At 40.2% G+C, this 25,407-nt stretch overlaps 2 protein-coding genes across 2 annotated transcripts; one reads left to right on the top strand and one right to left on the bottom strand.

Annotated features, from left to right (window-relative positions):
• Positions 1-221: 221 nt before the first annotated feature.
• Positions 222-2,573, top strand: LOC139461699 (uncharacterized). Its single transcript, XM_071243159.1, has 2 exons — positions 222-837; positions 2,434-2,573. Exons 1-2 carry the CDS (start codon positions 222-224, stop codon positions 2,571-2,573), a joined length of 756 nt encoding a protein of 251 aa, XP_071099260.1.
• A 5,924-nt stretch (positions 2,574-8,497) lies between these two features.
• LOC139462609 (uncharacterized) lies at positions 8,498-19,324 on the bottom strand. Its single transcript, XM_071244444.1, has 13 exons — positions 19,178-19,324; positions 18,944-19,019; positions 18,179-18,290; positions 17,196-17,361; positions 16,177-16,581; positions 15,313-15,537; positions 14,195-14,310; positions 11,830-11,907; positions 11,459-11,533; positions 10,475-10,567; positions 9,767-10,014; positions 9,273-9,532; positions 8,498-8,650 (listed from the first exon to the last, which is right to left on the bottom strand). The coding sequence occupies exons 1-13, from the start codon at positions 19,322-19,324 to the stop codon at positions 8,498-8,500; spliced, it is 2,154 nt and encodes a 717-aa protein (XP_071100545.1).
• Between the last annotated feature and the right edge of the window lie 6,083 nt (positions 19,325-25,407).

The following is a 25,407-nucleotide window of genomic DNA, read 5'->3' as shown; positions in this document are numbered from 1 at the left end:
AAGTGTGCGCGTGCGTCAGTGTACGTTTTTTGAAGAAAATGAATGTTCCAGAAATTATTGGACAAAATATCTTGGGATTTGGAATACAAAATAAATTGTTCGCTGCCCAGGCTGGATGTTCTGAAAAATATATCTTGAAGCAGTGACCCCCGACCTATATTAGATAGTTTATCCCTTGTGTTTCCAGGAGGTTATCCACAAAGTAGCCTAGACAGAACACCATGGATCAAATCAAGGGTCCTCTCCAGAAACTGCTGCTAATGGATGAATACAGCGACCTTGAAGACATTGTCCTCCTCGAGGCAACGTTTGTAGAGCTGGACAAATGTGGCGATGCTCTACAGCAGGTCGTGCTGGGCCTGTCTCCAGACCATCTCCTACTCGGCAGACGATACATTCTCAACTGGAAGGAAGATCCTGCCATCACCTCTACCGTCGATGTCGACCTTGCAGTGGACGGGATGGAGTTAAAGTGGATCATTCCTCTCAGATCAGTAGACATCTCAACCGTGCCAGATGACTTTATCTTGAAAGTGTCCGCAAGACACACTCGTTCCCGCTATTTCGAGTTATCCACCATGCGTGAGGGGAATTCTAGATGGGACAACTGGCTGGATCGGATCAAGTATCTCCAGGATGACCCTTATGGCTACATATCACGTCTGCCTCTCAGACACGGGTCATCGATATCTCTCACCAGTAGTGAATCATCCATGTTCATCGGAAAATCCAAGGAGGGCATGGAATCTCCCAAACTTGAATTTGATCTGGACATACCCGCCTCAGGCGAGGGTCCCACCATAGAGGAAAACTCCACCGTCTTGTCACCCGCCGATGGTAAGACTGGGGGTCTGCTTGTTATTCAAAGAGATGTTATTGGTTCGTGCCAAATGGTAGTCCTAGTAAGGTGAATTTAAAACTAGGACTGACGTTTTGACTATGACAATTGAACTTCTGTTGTATTGGTTTTTATACTCTTTAAGGATCATCGGATCTTTTATTGAATGTGAATTCAACCATCAAACAGGTGGTTGTCTTCCAACGGATTTGTTGACTCCTTGAGTTAATGTTCGGGTGGTCAGGCTCGCTGACTTGGTTGATGCATGTCATCATATCTCAATTGCGTGGATTGATGCTCAAGATGCCAACCACTGGATTGTTTGGTCCAGACTCGATTATTTACAGACAGCCGTCATATAGCTGGAATATTGCTGAGTGTGGCATTAAACAACGAACAAACAACACATAAATTAATAGTGCATGTAGACATAAACGTTAGGTTGCATTTTTTCAATAATAGGTTGCACTGGTGCATGTGTTATATAGTTAGGTCATGCATTAGTCGATATGATGGCAAGTCCTAAGGCGACTGCCATAATTTAGGTTCAACACCCGGGTTGCTAGGGTTGGCAGTGAGGTGGAATGGGGTTTAACCCCGCGTCCAAGATTATTGCACTTATAATGCAACGTGCATGCACGTGTGTGTGCCTGCTTGAACTAGTCCGGACTAATGCCGATTTTATAGTGCTAGCACACTGAGATACCATGCCTCAGTTTAACATGAATACCGTACTCAGACACGGCATACTGACTCTAAGCCGACCAGTACTTGTTTTAGCCCCTTAATGCCAGTGCCAGGCAGGGTAACAACATGTACCATTCTTTACACGCCTTTGGTATGAGGGGCGGTCAGGTAGCCTAGTGGTTAAAGCGTTCGCTCGTCACGCCGAAGACCCGGGTTCGATTCCCGACTTGGGTACAATGTGTGAAGCCCATTTCTGGTGTCCCCCGCCGTGATATTGCAGGAATATTGCTAAAAGCGGCGTAAAAACATACTCACTCACTCTTTGGTATGACGCGCCCGGATCGAACCTACGACCCTCCGCTCTCCGGGGGGACGCTCTGGACGACCGTGACAGTCTGTTAGGGTTGTAAGGTACCTATTCTAATATTGATAATATATGTTTGTGATATGTCTGTTGTATATACCACGATTTGTAAATAATAGTGTGTTGGCCAGACAATTCTGTGACTGACATCATGAGAATCGTTGATACACACATTTGGGATACTGACATGCAATCAACCAAGTCACCGAGCCTGACCACCCGATCCATTTAGTTGCCTCTTAGGACAAGCAATAGAGTGTTGTCAATCTATCCAGAATCACCAAGAGTTCTCAATGTAGTCTTACGGCTAGCAATGGGGTGCCGGGGACACATTCTGCCCCGGGTCCGCGTCCGCGTTTAGGTGCAAGATTGTTGATGCGGCGTTAAGCAATAATCACTTGCACACTCAAACATGTCCTGATCATGGTAGAATAACTGTTCGTTCCATGTCTCCGGTTACAGCTTGAAAGATGTTCAAAGCAACCAACTGAGTGAATACTGTTTTATTCGTGTTTTCCTAACAAACTGAATTTTGTGTTCCCAGATGAGAAAGTGGAACAGAATGAGCTGATTGGTCAGAAGGGCAATGTCTCCAAAGGCTCCAAAAGAAAGAATATTTTCCGCAGCTTCATGAAGAAATGCAAAGGCAAGGATAACAGCAAGCGAAGCAAGGGCAAAGGCTAAATAAATCATCTGTTATCTCTAGTCAGTGTTGATAATCTGTCTTCAGGTCATGGAACCAGATAGGCTACCAATATCAGTATACATCCTCTGGGAATCATTGAATATGGTGTCAGACAGCAATGTTCCAGTTATCCAACCCTAGGCTATGTAATAATGGAGTCTGGATCAGGCAGACAAGTTTATACTTATGATCAAGCAGGTCACAGATTGTAATCTGTCCTAATTAATTGGATCCTAACATTTGTTTGTTCTTTAACGCCTCACTCTGCAATATTCCAGCTATATGACGGTGGTCTGTAAATAATAGTCTAAATCAGACAATCCAGTGATTAATATTATCAGCATTGATCCACGCATTTGGAATACGATGACATGCATCAAATCAAGTCAGCAAGCCTCACCACTCGATCCCGTTAGTCGCCTCTTATGACAAGCATGGGTTGCTGAAGACCTATACTCCCGCGTTTCTACATACGATCAAAGACGTATATAAAAATTGTATATACGTCCGTGATACGATCAACCAGGTCACACATTGTAACGTGTCATAATTAATGAGCTCTTAAAAACATGGGGCAAACAACACATCCAGGGAACCTTATGTCCACTCATTCATAGGTTAAATGACGCCTAACAGGAAACTTACCAAGGCAAGAGAGTTATCTGACGATAAATTGTTTCCACCCTTCCCGAACTAGGCTGGAATTCCTGGGCTCGATCGTAGCGCCACCAGTGGCCTCTTTCGGGTTATGTCCCCTCAAAGCCTCTCCTATGGACCAATTAGATGCCACCTCTCGTATCACTTGCATTTGCTTCAAACAAAATGACGGCGCCCAGTCAAGAGGATCTGATCGATAATCAGTATCTATATTGTGATAAAACGGGTCTTACATCGCGAAGTGCATCACGTCAGCACACCAAAGATTTGGAAAATATCTGTTGACGAGTTGGCGGTGCACATGCTTTACAAATCCTGCGATCGACCGAAATCTGCATGGCAGTTTAGGAACCGGATTTTGAACCCGTTGCGCGATTTTGATTGTACTATGCAGAGACTCGTTAGTCCAGCCAAAATGTAACTCCATAATACCAGCCTAGTTCGGCAAGGGTGGAAACTGGACTTTTATAGTCAGTTTACTCTCTTGTCTCAGGAAGATGGAAACAAATAGGCCTTGTGTCTATAATTCCCTAAATTTTGATCTGCTAATTATGTGAACCTTTGGTTAAAGTACATCCATATTGTTACAGTCCAGTCCACAGTACTAGCAAGACATGAGGCTTGGCATTTCCTTCCTCCATTACCTTGTGTATTACCTAGCCACACAGACACACATGCTATATAAGTGCAATAATCTTCGATGCAACATTAAACCCCATTTCACCTCACATCACCTCTGCCTCCAATAGATGACATCCTCACCTTGTCAGCTTTGAAATGGGGTTAACGCTTTGATCATGTGGACAATGTGTCTGACCTCGGATCAGAAGGACTGTGGTTCAAGTCCCATCGGGGGGATGCAAAGATGTGATCTAAAGAGACAGTCTGAAGATAATACATTTCATTAGCAAGTGTGACCCATTTTCCATGAGGACCTACATGTTCGCTTTTTTACAAATGACTTAGGTTTCATTAGCAAGTCTGATGGGTTTCCCACGAGTCAGTGACTAATGACATACATTTTGTAGACAACAAACACATAATTTCAAAAGTTTATTGGAACATTTCAATGTGAATTTAACATACAATATATCAATACACACAATTTCAACATTTATATACCATATATATCAAATTTGAATAAACACAAGACATACAGGACCCAAATCAAAGCCATTTCAAATAGATATGGAACTTTTATTCTACTTGAATCACGTGATATAAGAAACTGAATTATTGATAAAAGAAACTAACAAATTGATAAGTGGTTGCTGAAATAAGCTAAATTAAGACAGTTAATATACCCTCACAAGTATATGAATAAACATAGATATTATATTTTGACCTTTTCACTGCAGAACAGTAAACTAAAAGTTAAGAGATCTATAGAACAAAATATGTTCATCAAAATTTCATTCACTTATTTACGAGAAGCAATCAAACTTTCTTTTGAAAGTAAAATAATAACTGATATACCATACAGTCTATGCTACACTGCTTTGTAACATTGGATGTCTTAATCATTACACAAATGATAGAAACTGAAGATTTGGGGATAACATTGATTTAAAGTGGGAAAGTTTGTAAATGACTAAATGCTTTATGCAATCACCTGTTTCAATAAGCATCACAATAACACCCTCTTCAGTCTCCCTCAGGGGGACCCTAGCAACCCAACAACACCCTCTTCAGTCTCCCTCAGGGGGACCCTAGCAACCCAACAACACCCTCTTCAGTCTCCCTCAGGGGGACCCTAGCAACCCAACAACACCCTCTTCAGTCTCCCTCCCCAGCATCACAACAACACCCTCTTCAGTCTCCCTCAGGGGGACCCTAGCAACCCAACAACATCCTCTTCAGTCTCCCTCCCCAGCATCACAACAACATCCTCTTCAGTCTCCCTCAGGGGGACCCTGGCAACCCAAAAACATCCTCTTCAGTCTCCCTCAGGGGGACCCTAGCAACCCAACAACACCCTCTTCAGTCTCCCTCCCCAGCATCCCAACAACACCCTCTTCAGTCTCCCTCCCCAGCATCCCAACAACACCCTCTTCAGTCTCCCTCCCCAGCATCACAACAACACCCTCTTCAGTCTCCCTCAGGGGGACCCTAGCCACCCAACAACATCCTCTTCAGTCTCCCTCAGGGGGACCCTAGCAACCCAACAACACCCTCTTCAGTCTCCCTCCCCAGCATCACAACAACACCCTCTTCAGTCTCCCTCAGGGGAACCCTAGCAACCCAACAACACCCTATTCAGTCTCCCTCCCGAGCATCACAACAACACCCTCTTCAGTCTCCCTCAGGGGGACCCTAGCAACCCAACAACATCCTCTTCAGTCTCCGTCCCCAGCATCACAACAACATCCTCTTCAGTCTCCCTCAGGGGGACCCTGGCAACCCAAAAACATCCTCTTCAGTCTCCCTCAGGGGGACCCTAGCAACCCAACAACACCCTCTTCAGTCTTCCTCCCCAGCATCACAACAACATCCTCTTCAGTCTCCCTCAGGGGGACCCTAGCAACCCAACAACACCCTCTTCAGTCTCCCTCCCCAGCATCACAACAACATCCTCTTCAGTCTCCCTCAGGGGGACCCTAGCAACCCAACAACATCCTCTTCAGTCTCCCTCCCCAGCATCACAACAACATCCTCTTCAGTCTCCCTCAGGGGTACCCTAGCAACCCCAAAACATCCTCTTCAGTCTCCCTCAGGGGGACCCTAGCAACCCAACAACATCCTCTTCAGTCTCCCTCCTCAGCATCACAACAACATCCTCTTCAGTCTCCCTCCCCAGCATCACACCAACATCCTTTGCAGTCTCCCTCAAGAGGACTCTCCTGTAAGTCAATTACAGCAAAACCACCTGCCTTAAAAAGGATTTCTTAACATGTATGGGTTTTAAACAAAATAATAACAGTCCTTTGAATATTGCCAGGTGAACAAACTGCTTGAACTTAAATTGCTTTAGAGCAAACTAAATGGATCATTCAGTTTCCAACCAAGGAATCAATTAATAGAATTATGATATCTTGGATAGATTGTTCTCCAGTCTATTCTTCTGAAATTATGGAGATTAAAACTTAAGATAATGAAAATCTGGAAACAGACAAGGTTTCTTGTTGTTTGGAATATTGCAAAAGACCTTTTAAGATGTCCTATTTCATAAGTTGTTTTTTGCAAGCAAAATATTGAGAAAGAATGCTCTTAATGTCTCATTTTTATGTTCTCACTGATGATCCTTATAAATCAATAGGTTTTTAAAACCAGAGATTAATCTTGAAATGTTGAAAACTTCCCAAAACTACCATCTACAGTTGGTACTCAAGCCATGCTAGTTCAAGCAGCAGTCCTCTTCCACTACATGAAGAGTGGCATTAACCTTTCAGTGAAGGTGTTCCCATCCTTCACATCAATAACGCCAAAGACCCGGGTTCGATTCCCGACATGGGTACAATGTGTGAAACCCATTTCTGGTGTCCCCCGCCGTGATATTGCTGGAATATTGCTAAAAGCGGCGTAAAATCAAACTCACTCACTCACTCACATCAATAAATAGGAACAATAATGCTGACCAAATATATCCAAGATAATCCGAAAACACCAACACAAACTTGTTAATCAATGGCAACACGTGATGACTACTATTTGGAAATATCAGTGGATACATTTGCCCAACATAGTAACTTTGGTAACAAGCATCAACAATAACAATATGACACCAGCGTCAGCATACCAATTCTGTAAGCCCAGTGTCAGCAAGTATATACCCTATTTAAATGAGGGGACAGAAACGGAGACAAACTCTGAGGAATTGTGTTATCGAGTAACATCAACAAGTAAACCATGTGTCATTTTAATCTACTTCACAAAAAAACTACCAGTGTGCAACTTTAGTCACTAGTCCGATGCTAGAGTGTCGGATTCCAGAAAAATGGCAACTGATCAGCTATGCTTGTCCATATACTAACCCTAAATCTAGTAAAAATAATGCCAAAATACAAGTTTGGGCTTGATGACTCAAAATCATTTGGCACACATTGCCTACTCTATAGCCTCACTAACAGCCCGTGGAAACATAAACAATTACAATTTCTTAAAACTTGCATAATCTCAGGTGATGGTTCAAAACAACCTTACATGTTCCCTGGTACACATTATCATCATAATCATTTCTTCCCTTTACGAATCATGAGGATTTTGGGTGCTCAGAAAAAGAGATGAAATTGTGGCCACAGAGATTATTATAATTCTCAACACTGAACTTGCACCTTGACTCTAAGATGGCGTAGAAAAAGATTCACCTCATTGATTGTGGTACACTTGACTGTCAAACATTGAGCCAGGAACAGTTTGCTTAAGTAATCGATCAGTAACTTAAAAGGTCCTTGTACTTTGTAATTTAAACAGATGAAGAGTACACGCTTCGTTCATGGTTTGTTTGTTGTTTAACGCCGCACTCAGCAATTGTGCAGGTATATGATGGCGGTCTGTAAATATGATGACATGCATCAACCAAGTCAGCAAGCCTGACCACTCAATCCTGATCCTGTTAGTTGCCTCTTAAGACAAGCATAGTCGCCTTTTGCTGAAGACCTATTCTTCCAGATCTTCATGGGTCCTGTTCATAGTACTCACAGCGCCATCTCATTCAGTCAAAACTGAACACACAACTCTACACTAATTCACTTAGTTCAGTTTCCTCTAACACCAGGAACCTTGTCCAGGCAATCAGTGTACACGTCCAACTCTCGGGTAACCAACAACATGTCATACTGCAGATTGATACCTTCATAAACACTGGGTGTGGATTAGGCACTTATGTCCCATGCATCCTTTCTGAATGTCATTCTGCTCAGGATATTGATAAGTTAAACTGAATCTTCTAACATTAAGCACAAAAGTGAAAATGTATTAATATCCATTACAATTGTAGAATGGTTTATTTCAAAACTTTTTTTCCAGTTTTGAAAATTGAATTTGTATCCTAATTTTCTAGTCAACACCAATTCTTGTTAACCAATATCTGTTCATTTCACCCAATACTTGAAAAGGCAATACCTTTATGAATTATACATGATATTTTTTGTACCAGATGGACAAACTATAAGGTGTTTGGACGTTCCATTATGTGAAAGAGCTGCCATTGTCATGAATTTCGGATTTATTCCTCATAGGAATATAAAACAAGGTGTTCCACAATTGCAACATCATTATACGAAAACTGATTCACACTGCAAGTACATTGTGTGAGTGACCTTCAGCACTAGGTATGGGTTGTGACAGCTGTGGGAGACTGACTAGAGCTGAGGAGGACGTCCCTCTTGATGATGTTTGTGATGTCCGGCACTATCTGTGAGGTCTCCGAGCCCGAGTAGTCATTGCTTGCTGCAATGCTTGTCGTAAACTCTTGATTAGCCTGCAGGGGAAGTACGAAGCACATGAACACATAACCTAATTTGGAACAATGATATATTCCTTCTAAACTGATAATTAATATGTTATACAAGACAGCTATGTGACAAATCGCAAAAAACAATGAAAAATGAGGCATGATTTATTTCATGATAAAACATTGTTTTGTTATGACATCACATACGCTTGCAGCTTGATGACGTAAATGACGTCCCCCTCATATTTATCCTAAATACTTGATTCATTGTGGTGTTTTTGACACAGATTTGAACAGCATTTGAGTTGAATACATGAAACTTTTATGGATAACAACTTCTTTATTGTTTTTAACGACACTTTGAGGCTACTTCTTCATCAGGTGAGTGAGTGAGTGTGTTTGATTTTACGCCGCTTTTAGCAATATTCCAGCAATATCACGGCGGGGAACACCAGAAATGGGCTTCACACACTGTACCCATGTGGAGAATCAAACCTGGGTCTCCGGCATGACGAGGGATGCTTTAACCACTAGGGGCAATGTAGGGGCAAGAAGTAGCCTTTAAACATCACAACAAACAATTAACAAGTTGTCATCCATAATACTTTCACCACAATCAGGTAGAGTCAAGTGTGTTATAAATGCTTACCTCAGTGCGGTCAAATCCCAGATGTGAGAGTCCTTCCTGGTCTTGAAATGCCAGATTGATGATGGCCATCTCCTCAGTGCTGTGTTCCAACGAGTCAACACAGTCATCAAGAGAAGGAAGGTAACTCTTGGGGACTTCCTGAACGTCCTGACTACCGGGGACTGCTCCGAGAACTCTTTGTGCAGTTTCTGACACAGTCGGAAGACTGGGGACATTTGGTACACCTTGGAGATTTCTCTTGAAAATACCAATCTTTGAAGCTGCAACATCAAATTAAACATGTCCTGTAACAAGAATTACAGATTTTATCTGCCAGGGATATATCTAGGATTCTGAACTAAGTGCCCTGACTGGCAAATTTGGAAAAAATCATTATTTTGTTCAAAAACAGGTAGAGTTATGTCAAGCATGTCACGTGTTATAAATGCTTGCAATTTTCCAGCAATATGTGCAGCAAAAACTAGTAAAGATTCAAGTTTAAATAAAGTAAGTACCATCAATGAAATGTGAAGAGTCTAGTGGTTTGACGTCAAGCTCTTGCAAATCATCACTGAGCCCGGAGCTAGAATTTGAATCTTGACTCCCTTCCAAAGCAGCAAGAGTTGCAAGCGTTTCCTTGTCATCACTGGACATATCGTTCCACATCTGGGAGACTGTGACTGCCACTGACGGCGAGGCAATTTCAGTCCGACTCATGTGCTGCTGCAGCATCTCGGCCACTTGCCGATAGAACAAGAAATACCTGCAGTAAAGGGGATCAATAATTAATTGTCACTGATAGGCTCGGCTGCCATTTTTGAATGGTGTCATTGTCAGATAGTTTAAGATTAAATCATAAAAGATATCGAATAACCGCATTATCTAAATGTCATAAAAATATTTCATCAGTTAGAAAAAAAGAATCACAAGACTATAAACCTCATCTATATTTGTTAAAAAACAAACACAAACTAATATATTCTAATAAAAATTATTTGAAATACACTTTCATAATAAATTTTGATGACAGAAATATCATGTGATAGCTATAGAGGTCCTAGAATAATTTTCAGCAGATATTAGTGTTATGATTATATGGACAATGATTACCTGGGTTTGCTAGACCAAACCAAATATATAACTGGACTTGAGCCTCAGAAAAGTCGCTATAGTGAAAAACTGATATATGTAATTGGATTCTTGCATGTAATTTGTAAACATACCCATCAAAATCAGAACCTGTGGCATCTTTGTCAAACACTCCAGTGATAACAGGCAGTTCCTTCCCATCAACATCCTCGGGGTTTGAATACAGTCTGTTGTGCAGAGGAAGGGTTCAGTGAACATGCACACAAGGGCGGTCAGTCATTGATTGCAACATACAGTAATGCATGCCTAGAAAGTGGTAAAAGCAAGTAACTAAACATGCACTCGAAAATCTGTCATGCTATGTGAAATGTTCTGGGTATTAATTATTTTAATAGACTTGGCCAAGTTTGTAAGACACCTACAATTTGTGCCAAAAACTTTTGAATCTACCAGCATGGATAACTTTCAGTTGATGTTAGTGTTATTGTATGGACCATAGTATTATTACCTCACACTCAAGAGACTGAACAGAAGTTTACTCAACTCAGACTTAGGACTAGTAGCTAAAGTCACAGACTGAACTAATACTTCTATAAAAAAAATAAATTTCATAGGATATGATGTCCCATTCTAGACCCATTCCGCACATTAGTCTACCAAAACACATGAAGCATCATAAAATCTCCCTGCATACTCCTGCCAGTCGTCCAGCAAAGGGGACTGAGGGGTGCCATATCATTAAGATATGCATGATTCTAGGTAATAGACCAAGCAATAGGACAAGTCTGAGTGTTTGTTGTCGAACGCAGCACTCAGCAATATTCTGCTATATGATGGCGGTCTGTAAATAATCCAAGTCTAGACCTGACAATTGCGTGACTGACATCATGAGCATTGATCCATGCAATTGGGATACGATGACATGCATCAACCAAGTCAGTGAGTCTGACCACCCAACCCTGTTAGTTGCCTCTTGCAACATGCATGGATTGCTGAGACCTATCCTAACCAGGATCTTCACACAAGTCTGAGTGATTAACTGATGCATCTTCATCCACTAGTTTCGTGTCATAACATCAAGATCTAATTAAATTCACAAAGGGATATTAGATACTTACTTCTCGAGATTCTTCCTACACTTTGGAATGCGTTCTCTGGATTTTCTCACCCTGTGTGTTCCTTTGCCAAAAGCTCTGCAACAAATAGAAGATCATCAATGAATAGTTTCACTATCACTCACGAAACAATAAACATGAATGAACCAAAAACACTCACACAATCAAGTCAATATTTTCTTGAAATGAAACTTTTCCAATCTTATTTCTCCAAATGAAACCTCACAATGCCATTTCAATTCTACAAGTTTTAAAGAGTTTGAAACCTTAAACCATGTCTCCCCAAATGAAATGAAGTATTCCTTCCTAAAGACAAATGCAATCATGTGTGTGCTGAAATGAGCCCTGCTAAGGAATGGAATCCAGACACTCACATCCTTCTCTTGCACTGATCTTTCTGTTGCTCTTCTTCCACTGGAGATGTTTGTCCAAGTTTGTCCTTATCAGGCGTCCTAAAATACACAAAAAATAAAACATTCAATGTGAGGCTAAAAGGTTCCCACAATTCTTACATCTGTAACTTTCCATCTTCCTTAGGCAAGAGAGTTAACGGACTTTAATAGTAGTTTCCACCCTTGCCGAACTGGGCTGGTATTATGGAGTTACATTTTGGCTGGACTAACGAGTTTATGCATAGTCCAATCAAAATCGTGCACCGAAATCGAAATCCGGTTCGTAAACCGTCGTGCAGATTTCGGTTGATTGCAGGATTTGCAAAGCATGTGCACCACCAACTCGTTGTCAGCAGATATTTTTCAAATCTTTTCATGTTTTTAATTAAGGTGCTCGCGTGATTTGATGCATTTCGCAATGTAAGACCCGTTTTGTCACGTCCTGACTGGGCGCCACCATTTTGTGTGAAGCAAACGCAAGTGACACAAGAGGTGGAATCTGATAGGTCCATAGGAGAGGCTGAGAAGGGACATAGCTGGTAATAGCCACTGGTGGCACTACGATCGAGCCCAGTAATTCCAGCCTAGTTCGGCAAGGGTGGAAACTGGACTTTTAAAGTCAGTTAACTCTCTTGCCTCGGGAAGATGGTAACTTCCTTGATAACATCTACTTCAATTTCCTGCGTGACCTAAGTCTGTGTTTAGTCAAATATTGTTTGGTTTGGAGAGCACAACTTTTTTAATGATTGAGTATTAACCCACATGTTATCATTTACTTGGGGCACTGATAGCTTTCGATATATATTTTTACTACCTTGGGTCCAGTCTATTGGGTATTTTAAACTAATGAGTGAACCTTTGTAAACATAATTCTGCCTAAAACTTTATTGTTGTAATAACACCACATTCAGCAGCGTAAGAAATTGGCACTAGTCCTGTAGTCCTTACCAAACTACCCAATAGTAAAGGTATCCTAAGGATTATTAGAAATTGGCCCATTTTAAGGGTTTTGCTATATGTTATCATTATAAGGACTAGTGGACCCAAACTGTTAGTTTCTAACCCTGTTCAGCAATCTTCAGTGATCAATATATTGTGAGCAGTGATCCACCCTGTACGGGTACGAGGACACGCTCTCAACCAAGTCGCTGACAATGACCACCCATTAAACTTGGTTGCCTCTTATGCCCAGCATTGGTTGATGGGGACCTATTCTAACCTGGAATGGGTTCAACCCCCTTGGTTTACCGGCACGCAGCAGGGGTGGAATGATACATCGTTGCACCGGTGCATAGTAAGTTTTCATGTGGTGATAAGATACATGATCCTTCATTTTCTGTATCGATACAAGTTGATACACTTGCTGAAAATATTACTCACTATTGGTTTAATGACCCCTGGCATTTTTGTCAGTCCGATATCTAAAAGATGTTGGAACTAGTGTTTCATGTTCTCTACTAAAAATAACCTCAACAAACAAGTGTTTAGGACTAGCTTTTTCTTTTGAACCCGCACTGAAATATTTATTGTCAAGAAGTTTCCATGTGATTTGACGTAAATATGCGTATCACGACCTATGTATCTTGATACGTATCATATCGTGACCTTGCTCTATCGTTTCACCCTTAGTTTTTTTGTTTTGTTTGTTTGTTGTTTAAAATCGCACTCAGCAATATTCCAGCTATATGACGGCAGTCTGTAAGTAACTGAGTTTGTACCAGACAATCCAGTGAATGACATCATGAGCATTGATCCACGCAATTGGGATATGATGACATGCATCAACCAAGTCAGCGAGCCTGACCACCCAATCCTGTTAGTCGCCTCTTACAACAAGCATAGTCACTTTTTACGGCAAGCATGGGTTACAGAAGACCCGTAATCTCAAGAGTTGGTTACAAAATGTCCAATTGGGAACTATTTAGATACTTGTATTAAACGATTTGGTCATACGTATACACTGAAGTTGATTAAAGCTTAGCTTTACTCAAATTTATTTAAGTCATAAGGAATTCATGTAGTCAGAAAGAAATGTGATCAGTGACTTGTAGTGTAACCATGGGGATTAATTGTTATCATCATCAAACAATATGTCCTGTAGTCCTGTGGTTACCTTGGTCCTATTCAGGAACATCCCGATCCGAGTACCTGAGTTAGTGGTAGAAACAAACTGTTTTAGTCCACTAGTCGTTAGAAAGATAACATATAGCAAAACCCTTAAAAATGGCAAATTTCTACTAGTCCTAATGATACCTTAACTATTGGGCAGTTTGGCAAGGACTACAGGAATAGTGCCAATTTCTAACGCTGTGAGTTACCCGTCCCAGCCCTGGACAGTATGACATACCTCTCCCATTCTGGCACACCATCATCATCCGAAAGCATTTCAAACGTCTCAAAACATAGAAGGCTCTTGGTTTCCTCATCATCAGATTCCAGACAGTCACCATCACTCTTTGGAGTCTGGCAATCAAAACAAATGACTTAATTACATCTGAGATTATCTTGTTCAAAATCTCTTAACCATGATTCTGGCAAGATTCTTGACCAGGGAAGAACTATTAAGGTAAGTTCTTTAAATTTTCAGATCAACGATTCAACTCGCAAGAGATAAGAGGTACAATCAGAAGAAGGTTTCTAATTATTACTACTTCTTTTTCTTTCTTTTTGGGGTGTATGTGTAAAATGAAGTTTTATTTTCCCAACCACTGGCACTATAATTGATGGATTAGAATATAAAAGAAACAAACTTTTTGGTAAAAAGTTCTTTATCAAATGCTTGCTCGTTTGTTTGTTTGTTGTTTAACGCCACACATGCATCAACCAAGTCAGCAAGTCTGACCACCCGATCGCGTTAGTCACCTCATAATACAAGCATAGTCGCCTTTTAAGGCAAGCATGGGTTGCTGAAAACCTGTTCTAACCCGGATCTTCACAGGTCTTTTATGAAATGCATTGTATCTAGTCTGACCACTACAAACACCTAATACAAAGCCACCCTGGCAAAAGAAAATACACATACAACTTGCACAATGAAGGAGAGAGAAGGGGGCTCTGGGATTTCATTGAAAAAATATATATTATCTCTGAAACATCTCGACAAAATTATTATTCTTCAGACAGTTTGAAAACAGAAGGAAATTGCCTGCCACAAAAATTACATTGTGGCAAGGTCTTTTTCTTAAAATAATAATAATTCAGGGTCTAGATTTAAATGATATATCTAATCTCGATACAAAATCCCATCCCCCAGGAATATCAAATGGTTGGTCCCTAAGCATTACAAAAATACTAAAAGTGATGGATAACTCTAGTTGTCCGATAGCAACAATTATAAAGATGACAAAATATCCCCTCTTATCCCAAGCACTGACACCGCGCATTACGACTGTAAGAGGTGGTTAAATTTTTTTGTATTGAAAACAATGGTAGCCAAAAAAAATCTAAACATAGATCTAGCCATACCTGTGGTGGGTATGAATTCCTCTGGAATGCTGGAGTGAGTCCTTGTGGTGCCTGTATGGTTGGAGTTGCCTGTGTAGCTTGGGCATGGGAGAGGTCAAGGGTCATAGTGCCTGACTCTGGTGGGAGCTTGATGGGAGTGAAACCAAACACACTCGTCATCTCGCTCATCTTGTCATGTGGACACGAGGGTCTGAGTGGCTGATCATCCTTGCTGGTGAACTCAAGCTGGGAGACATAAAGACAAACATGGGAACACTCTACAGATGAAAGTAAGCTTATGGACAGTCTTGGAAAAAAATCTTCTTCATTTTTCCAAGATTTGTCATGCACTTTTACAAGATTTTATCCTTAATATATACTGGTATGAATTTGAATAAAAAATGTCAACCGGTCTGATTGGTGAAAACAACCCAAATGATTTGAAATTTTAGTCATTATGAAAAAGGTACATTGTGTCCTGTATGCATATTTCAGTACTAAATTTTGTGTCTCATATTTTGCCAACACCCCCCACCATAACAAATTACCAGTCCCTAAATGATATTCAGATTTCTAATTGTTTTATTCAAAAATGGAACTGTGTCCCTTTATTCATATGCCCCCAAATCCCACTAAAATTTGGTGACAACTTCATCATCAGACCACCCTGAAAGTAAATGACCCTCACATCAGCGTTAGAAATTGCCATTAGTCCTGTAGTCCTTGCCAAACTGCCCAACAGTTAAGGTATCATAATGACTAGAGTTTTGCCAATTATTAAGTGTGTTGCTATATGTTAACATTATTAGAACTAGTGGACCAAAATGGTTAAGTTTCTATCACTGTTACATTCAAGCTTAAAACTCGTATAACTAAAATCTATACCTGTTTGGCCACCTTGCTGAAGCGAGGTGATGTGATGGGTGGTTTGGTGTCTACCCTGTGGGGGTTGGGGTTCACATAGACAGGAGTGTTGAAACCACACTCAGCCACAGGACTGAACAGCTTCTCATTCCCATGGTAACACAGTTTACTCGGGGTAGTGAGAGGGACATCATGGGACATGTCATACTTGCAGTCAGGAGGAAAAGCTATAGATGGCAGAAGGTCTGCATCAGGTACTCTCTCACAAATGACAGGGATAATTTCTTGGGTCTCGAAGTCGTGAACGCTGGTGGAGTGAGAATGTTTCCTCTGCTTCTTGGGGCAGGGGGTGGAATGGGCCTGTGGCTCTTCGTACACCTTGGTTGAATCCTTTATCAAAATTTTAGCTTTTCTCCTGACACGAACCTGTCCAATAAAACAAGTCCCAAATAATTCTTCAATCAGCAAGTCACAACTAGAAGTTTCATTTGAAAATTTACACAACATAAAGTTACGCTTGTAAGTTGAAAGATATTTGTGATACCATATTTTTTCAAGAATACAAAGACCTGGGACAAAAGAAGGAAAGAATTTACATTCTGAGACCAGAACAATTATTTTTCTGTTTCATGGACAAGAGTATATAATCAATTTGCAAATGTAAAACAAGAATGCCTACGTTTCATTACATTTATTCAAACTTTTGTTTCAAGAATTAACCTCAATTGAACTCTGACAACATTTTTTGTTTGGCCCCCTGCCTGTGGGCACATCTAAGAGAATCTGTAAGCGATAAAAGGTCCTGGCATAAAAACCAACAATTGGTTTAGGTTACTCAAAATTATAAACTAATAAAAAAATGTTTTATTGCTCAGTAGTTTGTTTTGTAGCCCATCTGATCTATTTGAACTTTCATACATGTTCATAACTGAAATGCTTCAATGTTTTGGTACAGATTGATCACTTCTCATACGTCAACGTCACCGTTGTTTCGATGAAAATAGTTGTGCTTGTACGTCATAGACCAGGGGGACACTCACCTCTTTCCCCTTCCCCTTATCTTTGCCGGTTCCTGACTTGCTGGTCTTGTTTTGAGTGCCACCACCACGGGAGATAACTGTGACACGGCTCGGATCAACAGCCATGTGGAGAATTTGTTCCTCTATGTCTGCTAGCATACTGTAACGGCGACGACCTTGGGTTGATCTGCAGCAATTTAGATAAGGCTACATGTTGAAATTCAAAATATAACAAAATGTCTCCATACTTGTACTTGTTCAGTACCTAACATCTAAATAATAATTCTTACATGAATTGATTCAAGCAAATTCAATTGGAAGAGTTTGGACTCCCAGAAAGATTGATAGACCCTCAGCTAAAATAGTTTGGGGGTTCATGAACTTTCGAAGGAACACTTGATATGTGTCAATTATATGCTTTCGCATTAAGTGTCAAAAACATTTGAGTTCACAAGTCCTACAACATCTTATCAGTAGTATAAACTCTCTAGGCATAGACTTTCATGAGCTAAGCTAACTAGACCAAAATAGATATAACACTAGACTCCACCTTCGAACTAGCAGTTAACGTTCAAGACTGCTTTCAATGTTGTCATCAAACCAATCAAAATTTTCAATATTTATAAATTTATAGACATATTTTAATTTTTATATTTTCATGGCATACTTATGTAAGAAACGCTTGGGGAGCTCAGGACCTTGAGGTTTTCCAGCAACAGAACCTCATTAATAATTATTTTTTTGCATCAGTATCATGACAAGGTCCTGAAGAATGTAATAACTGCGAAAAAGTGGTTATATATAACGTTGTAATCCCAACAGCTGACGGTTTAAAAATTGATATACATATTTTAAATTTATATTTTCATGGTGTATCAATGTAAGAAAAACAGGGGGATCTCAGGACCTTGAAGTTTTCAGCCACAGAGCCTCATTGATAATTATTTCTTTACATCAGCATTATGAAAATAATAACGGCCAAAAAGTGGTTATAAATAACTTACTGCTCGAACAGTTGGCCCTGCTGTTCCTCAAACTCCTTTCTGATGTGTGCCAGGGTTGCAGGCGCCCACTGCTTGCCAGTCTTCCAAAGAACACTCTTGTTCAGTAGCTTAGCTGAAAGCAGCCCAAGTCAATAATATGTCATAAATTTGTTTCACCAAGACATAACTATGAAGTTTCACAAAACAGTTTAAGTCATTAAGTAGAGATGTATCCATTATTCAAAACCTACAAGCCACTGGTGAGCAAATTGGAAAAAGAATAAATCATTTTTTTGTACAAAATTGGGATTTTTCTAAAGTTCTTATTTTCTTAAATTCAGAGATATTTTAACAGTGAATTATTCAGATTGCATTCAATGCAAAAACATAAAACTAAGCAATAAAACCTCTTAGTATTTCATTGGTCCTGTTATCAGTGATGTTGTACTGGTTATCTCTATATACTGACTACATAGCTATTATTATTATTATTAGCCACCAAATTAATTATCAGTAATATATATTAGCATGATTTAAGAAATGTCTACTTTTATACATTGAATATTTACAAGCTGCTCTAATTAAACTGGAATTTAGCTGACAGAGACACAACACAACAAATAAACAAACATGGTAATCCGAGCTTCAGATAGATACTTCTGGATCATGTGTGGCTAAAGTCACAAACTGGTATAAAAATGGTTGAATTCACTGTTATGATCAGTAAATTTAAAAAATGTATGTACCGGTAAATAGTTTTTTAAATTGTTTTATTTGAAAAAATACCTTCTTGTGTGAGGAGAGTTGACACTGCTTCTTCCAGTGTCCTGATGTGCTTTGCCGTTTCTTGTAGAATTAGAGCCTGAAAAAAGCAATTAGAGTCACAGTATTAATTAAGAATTGAACATAGTTTTTTGTCTAATCTAGACAATAAGTTCAGAAAAATCAGATATCTTAAATTCAGTAATTATAGTATCTAGAATGAATGTCTACTGCTGAAACTATAGATCATTTTGTTACCTTTGAAAACTTTCTCCTTGGTAGGTTACAGCTGTCTGGGATGACAAACTTCAGTGTGTCATAGCAACTTGAAACACTAGCTCTCCATTTTGCATCACTTTGGCGACGTCTGACTCGCATAGAATTAGATCCTCTTTTCATTCTCATGTTGTGTAAATCAACTTGCCTTGCACCTGAATTGGGAAACAGTTTCAGGGTTAATATTGTTTTCCAAATAAGGGATCAAAGTCAAAGGATCCTTGCCATAAAGCAAATTTTACAAGATTAAAAAACTATTTAATAGCAGAAAAACTCTTTAACCTTCAATGGTGCTATTAGTATAATAGTGATGGTGGATTGACCTCTGTACTGCCTCCATTGTGGTAATCAGCTGGTAATGCCCTTGGTAGATATATATCTATATTATTACCATAAAATTAGTTTTTTCTGTTAACAAAATAAGATACTACAGTACCCACTTGTACAAATGTGAGTATGTGAGTATGTGAGTGTGAGTGTTCTCTATAACTAGGAGATAACTGAACACCAGTGAGAGCTTTGTGTATACTTTCTGTTTGCTGAATCATTATAATGATATATAAACTGTACAAGTAATTCACTCATCAATATTTACTTGAAAACACCAGCATTAGAAATTTGAAATAGTCCTGTAGTCCTAGCCAAACTACCCAATCATAATTAAGTTATCATAAGGACTAGGACTAGGAGAAATTTGCCATTTTAAGGGTTTTGCAATATGTTATCATAATAAGGACTATAAATGTTAGTTTCTACTGAATCACCATGGTCAATGAAGAACAATATTTTTTAGGTATTCTAATTACCTCAATCCAGTAAATCTAAAAACAAATCATTGATAAATTTCTGATTTAAAGTCTATGTCATGCACCTTATATTATTAAGACATTTTTTTAATGCTCCAATATTTGTAGAACATCATTTAAATGTCATATTCTCGTATGAATTAATTGTTACGATTGTTTTGATGATTATATTATGTCATATTCACGTTGAAAAGGGACTTTGGAAAAACTCCCATTGGGCTTACATATGTCACATTTGTTCAGATCATGGAGGGTTTTGCCTCATCACATCAAGAATGTCAAACGGAAAACAAGACCTTTCCATTTGAGACTTGAAGTCGAGTTATCTTGGTCATGAGAATTTAAGAATCTTCTTCCACTAAAAAAGCAGCCGTTAGACATTGTACGTGCGCGGCAGCAAGGCTCAGAAAGTTGAATGGGCCACTAGGCCTACCCCATTGACTCTTCGAATGCAATGTATTTGGGCATGGTGTTAATTAATGTTGAAAACAAAATTATAAGTGTTTTATTGAACGTATTCGAATGTCTTCAGAAAATACAAAAGTATAATTTCATATGTTGAGATTGTTGTTTTCATTAGAAATTATGGAAAATTTAGAGTCAATGAAAAGTCGACGTGTGACTTGCCCAAATTTGGCATGCTCACTTTCGCGGCAAATTCAAATTTGGTCGTCTGTTGCGAAAAAATTGTACGAAAAATTCACTAGAACATTAATCAGGCCTCGTCCAACAAGTTCCGCTTCTTCAAAAGTACCTATTCACACCAGTGACAAACATTTAAGAACTGTCACAGCTTCTTTGCAAACATTTTTTTAACAAAGAAGGTTGTGTTTACAAACAGTGAGCACTGACTGCATGTCACGTGTCACGGGTTCCCACGGTGTTGACATTAAACTACGCTACAAAAAATATAATACTATCGAGGATTTGTCTTAATGTTTGGTGAATACAAAATTATTAACAATACCATTTAAAACATCAAAAGCATTACTTCATGTCTCTAAAATAATCATTAACCATCAAAATTGAAAAAAAGATTTCTTACCATCAAACGATCGATGTCCAAACACAACTTCGTTCGACGGATAGCGACAGTTACGTCATGTGACCGTGTGACGTAATATATTTGAATTTGATTGGTTTATTTGTTTGCCCACGTGATGAGTTTCGGTCGCAGACGATCTTCTGAGATTGTCAACATTGTTTCGCGGGAAATTTGAACATTTGTGAGAGTTTCGTGTGTAAGCATGTATGCAGAGGGTATGCAGAAGAAAAATCGACGGATGGAAATGAAAGTATCACAAAATCAAGACGAAATTAAATATTTTAACTAAGAACCACAATAAAATTTCCAACATCATGTCGATATTATTTGGATTATTATATTTCGAGGACTAACTGATATTGTAGATGTAGATCATTGCATGCTTTTAAGAAGTCACGTAAGTGTACTTGTTTTGAGCTATTTAAATAAGCGATTGGGGTGGAATTCTATCAGACATTAGACAAACTCGATTTTATTCCATATTTCTAACCTCAAAATGTGTTTCAACATCACTACAGGTAAAGTATAATATATGCACTTAAAATAAATGTAAGATTACCGACTGGAGTAAAGTTGAGTGTTTCAGACGGTTCAAGGAAATGAGATTGAGAACATAACATTCACAAAGGACCAACAATGTTGCAGACTAGCGTGGCGTCTTTAGAACGTGTGAAACTATCACTAACAGATTGCACAGATTGAACACAGGGGCGGAGACGACAGTGTGATTGGCACATGTATTGTGACGTAGTACTTCCTTACCAACAAAGTCGCGATATGTACCACGCGCGATTCATAGCTTTTAGTGTTCAGCGGAAGAGGGTACGCGACCCACTCATATATCAAATAGAAAATCAAACCAAGTTTCTCCGTCATATGCTCATGCAAAGGTTATCCTTTCTTATTGATATAAACTAAATAAAGTAGGCACTTGAAAATATTAGATCTACTATGATCTACGCTGAAAACAGTCGCACAAGCACTGCAAACTAAGGTCCAAAACCCAACTATGATACCCATGTCAATATCACATCAGCATCGAATACCCATTTCATGGTTGTTTCATTTTTAGGGATATCAATTTTACGTTCTTTTGCACGGCAGTTTACATTCACGTGTAGATAAATACATCAAGAGGCTACACATGCATTTTGTATATATAACCATTAATTAGAGTATATTTCCTCGCGTACGCACACAAACACATTTATACACACTTTCGCAGCCATACTTGTTACTTTACCTTCATGAAATTACATATTGTGCCTCACACACAAAGTCGTCCTTTATATTATACTTGATAGGCATTAATTGTTCACATAAGTTATTAACGCCATTGTCCCACAACGTCTACAATCATGCACTCTTTTCGGGGATAAAGGTAGCCTAGTGGTTTAGCGGTCGCCCTTCACGCCGAAAACGCCGAGTTCGATTCCCCACATGGGTACAATGTGTAACGCCCATTTCTGGTGTGGCCCGCCTTGATATTGCTAAATGTGGCGTAAAACCATACTCACTCTTTCTAGCCGGTGTGCTCTAAGACTAGAAGACATGCCTGGATTCACCAATAAGTATATCCACGAGCACGCTTAGATTTGTTTGTTTGTTTGTTGTTTAACACTGCACTAAGCAATATTCAAGCTATATGACGGAGTTCTGTAAATAATCGGGTATGGACCAGTGGTTGATATCACGAACATCGAACCACGCAATTGGGATACCACGACATGCGTCAACCAAGTCAGCGAGCCTGACCTCCCGACCCGACCCGACCCGTTAGTCGCCTTTTACGTCTGTTTGTTTGTATGTTGTTTAACACCGCACTCAACAATATTGCTGTTAAATATTGCAATGTTAAATGTTGCAATATTGAGTTAAACAACAATCAACCATGTTGCATTCGTTTCGTTTCATTTGTTGTTTAACGCATGCAGCACTCAGCAATAATCCAGCTATATGACAGCGGTCTGTAAATAATCGACTCTAGACAAGACAATCAAGTGATTGACATCATGAACATCAATCCACGCAATTGGGATCGATGACATGCATGAACCAAGTCAGCGAGCCTGACCACCCAATCCCCTTAGTCGCCTCTTACGACAAGTATACAGTCGCCTTTTATGGCAAGCCACCTGAAGACCTATTCTACCCCGGATGTTCATTGGTCCAAAAGAAAAATGTTAATCTATACTATTTGTTTGGAAAGTTCAGAATAGCGCCTTGAAGCCCCATGCGTAAATATATACACAAAGAAAAAGGTTAAGCACACCCTGATACATTTCATTACTGTTTGGTCCAAAGATTTGTAACAATCATGAAGACGCAATAAGGGAAAAAATGTTTTCTCGAGATGATGTAATCAGTCATGCGTGACGAAAGCTCACGTGCCATGCATGGTATGCCCGTGCAGCATGCTATACCCTATCTCTAAAAGCAGTATATCCAAAGGTGAAAATTGCTTTCTTAAGCTCGGTTTTAAACAGTTATTCCATGACATTGTGTGACAATGGCACGAGGGCGATTACCAGACGCCACAAGATGGCAAATAATCGGCATGCATAACGCAGGAATGTCTTGTATAATGTCATTGGTCGGAATTTGGGGTATCATCGTAAGCCGTTTAGCCGAGAAACATGCTCAGGCGGTGATGTACAGGACCGTCCCAGATCCGGAAGACCTCCCGTGACGACACATGGCGAAGACAGGGACCTTCTTCGTCTCATACGCCGAGAACCCTTTTTAACAAGTACTCGTCTGAAACAGCTGTTGTTGCCCAATCATCGTTTCAGCACCAGAACCGTCTGAAAGCAGCAGGACGAGTCATAAAGCGTCCCTTGTTGAGAGATCATCACAAAGCTGCTCGTTTAGCATGGTGTATTGGGTGACAGAACTGGAATCTGAGAACTTAGAGACGGATCCATTGGTCAGACGAAAGTCGCTTTCTGCTCCACGTCACTGATGGAAGAACGAGAGTTTGGAGGCACCGGAACACGGCCTACACCGCAAGGAACATTAAACTGACTGTTGCATACGGCGGGGGCTCGGTAATGGTTCCGGGTGTATCGCTCATGATTGCAGTATGGATTTGGTCACCATAGGGGGCAAGTCAACAGGGGCTCAGTACATCCGGGACGTTTTGAGGCCAATCGTCGTTCCTCATTTTGACAACCACCCTCTTGCTACTCGACCTCAGTACATGGATGACAATGCCAGGCCTCATCGTTCGCATGCAGTCGTGGATTACATGAGGGCCTATGCAATAACGACTCTACCCTGGCCCGCAGAGCCCAGATTTGAACCCCCTTGAACATGTTTGGGATATTCTGGGGCGGCGCATACATGCACGAGATCCTCCTGTACAAGATTTACGCAAGCTGGAGAAGCATTGCATCAGGAGTGGTTGTTGTTGGCCCATCAACAGATCCAACGTCTGACTGGAGGCATGAGACCTAGGGTGGAATGCGTCATCTGGGCACGTGGCGGATATACCGAGGCATGAGACCTAGGGTGGAATGCGTCACCCGGGCACGTGGCGGATATACCGAGGCATGAGACCTAGGGTGGAATGCGTCACCCGGGCACGTGGCGGATATACCGAGGCATGAGACCTAGGGTGGAATGCGTCACCCGGGCACGTGGCGGATATACCGAGGCATGAGACCAAGGGTGGAATGCGTCACCCGGGCATGTGGCGGATATACCCGTTACTGATCTGTTTCACGTGTCATGTCAAGTAGAGACTTTAAGGAACATTTTCACATGAAACATCAAACTTGCTCGTTTACTTAATCCTGCAGCTCCATACTTTTGAGAGGTATTGTCTAAGGTAAAAACAGTATCTGTTACCATGATATCAGTAAATTTCAATCACAACTCACCAATATGTTCTTTATTTGTAGTCAAATCTTTGTTCTATCCAATTACATTGGCATCGTCCAGCTCCTGTGGTTAGTCATCCAATGCCATGATTTTTGCCATTTGTCATGGTTACGAAATAGGGGTGTGCTTAACATTTTTCTTTGTGTATATAAGCATCACACCTGCAAAACCGAGTATTTGTTTGTTAATACCACACTCAGTAATAATACAGCCATATGATGGCGGTCTGTAAATAATCGAGTCTGGACCAGACAATCCAGTGATTGATGTCATGAGCACCAATCTACAGAATTGGGATACGATGACATGCATGAACCAAGTCAGTGAGCCTGACCACCCGATCCAGCCACCATGAGTATGGTTGTGTTCATGTGTACACACCATGATGTCATAGAGAAGTTTAAACAAAGGAATCGTGTGTGTGTGTGTGAGAGAGTTGGGTTTAACGCTGCTTTTGACAGTATTCCAGTTATATCGCT

Source organism: Haliotis cracherodii, unplaced genomic scaffold (assembly GCF_022045235.1).
Source record: "Haliotis cracherodii isolate W230 unplaced genomic scaffold, xgHalCrac1.p SCAF_15, whole genome shotgun sequence".
Classification (NCBI taxonomy): domain Eukaryota; kingdom Metazoa; phylum Mollusca; class Gastropoda; order Lepetellida; family Haliotidae; genus Haliotis; species Haliotis cracherodii.
The sequence above is the reverse complement of the archived record's forward strand: the minus strand, read 5'-3'. Positions and strand labels throughout refer to the sequence as shown.

Bases quoted from the DNA above. Each gene is read 5' to 3' on its own strand.
- LOC139461699 (XM_071243159.1), top strand. From the start codon at position 222: ATGGATCAAATCAAGGGTCCTCTCCAGAAACTGCTGCTAATGGATGAA. The intron at 838-2,433 runs GTAAGACTGGGG...TTGTGTTCCCAG, and splicing joins CGTCTTGTCACCCGCCGATG to ATGAGAAAGTGGAACAGAAT.
- LOC139462609 (XM_071244444.1), bottom strand. From the start codon at position 19,324: ATGAGAATGAAAAGAGGATCTAATTCTATGCGAGTCAGACGTCGCCAA. The intron at 19,020-19,177 runs GTAACAAAATGA...TGCTTTTTTCAG, and splicing joins CAAGGAGAAAGTTTTCAAAG to GCTCTAATTCTACAAGAAAC. The intron at 10,015-10,474 runs GTATGTTTACAA...CCTTTACTGCAG, and splicing joins ACAGGTTCTGATTTTGATGG to GTATTTCTTGTTCTATCGGC.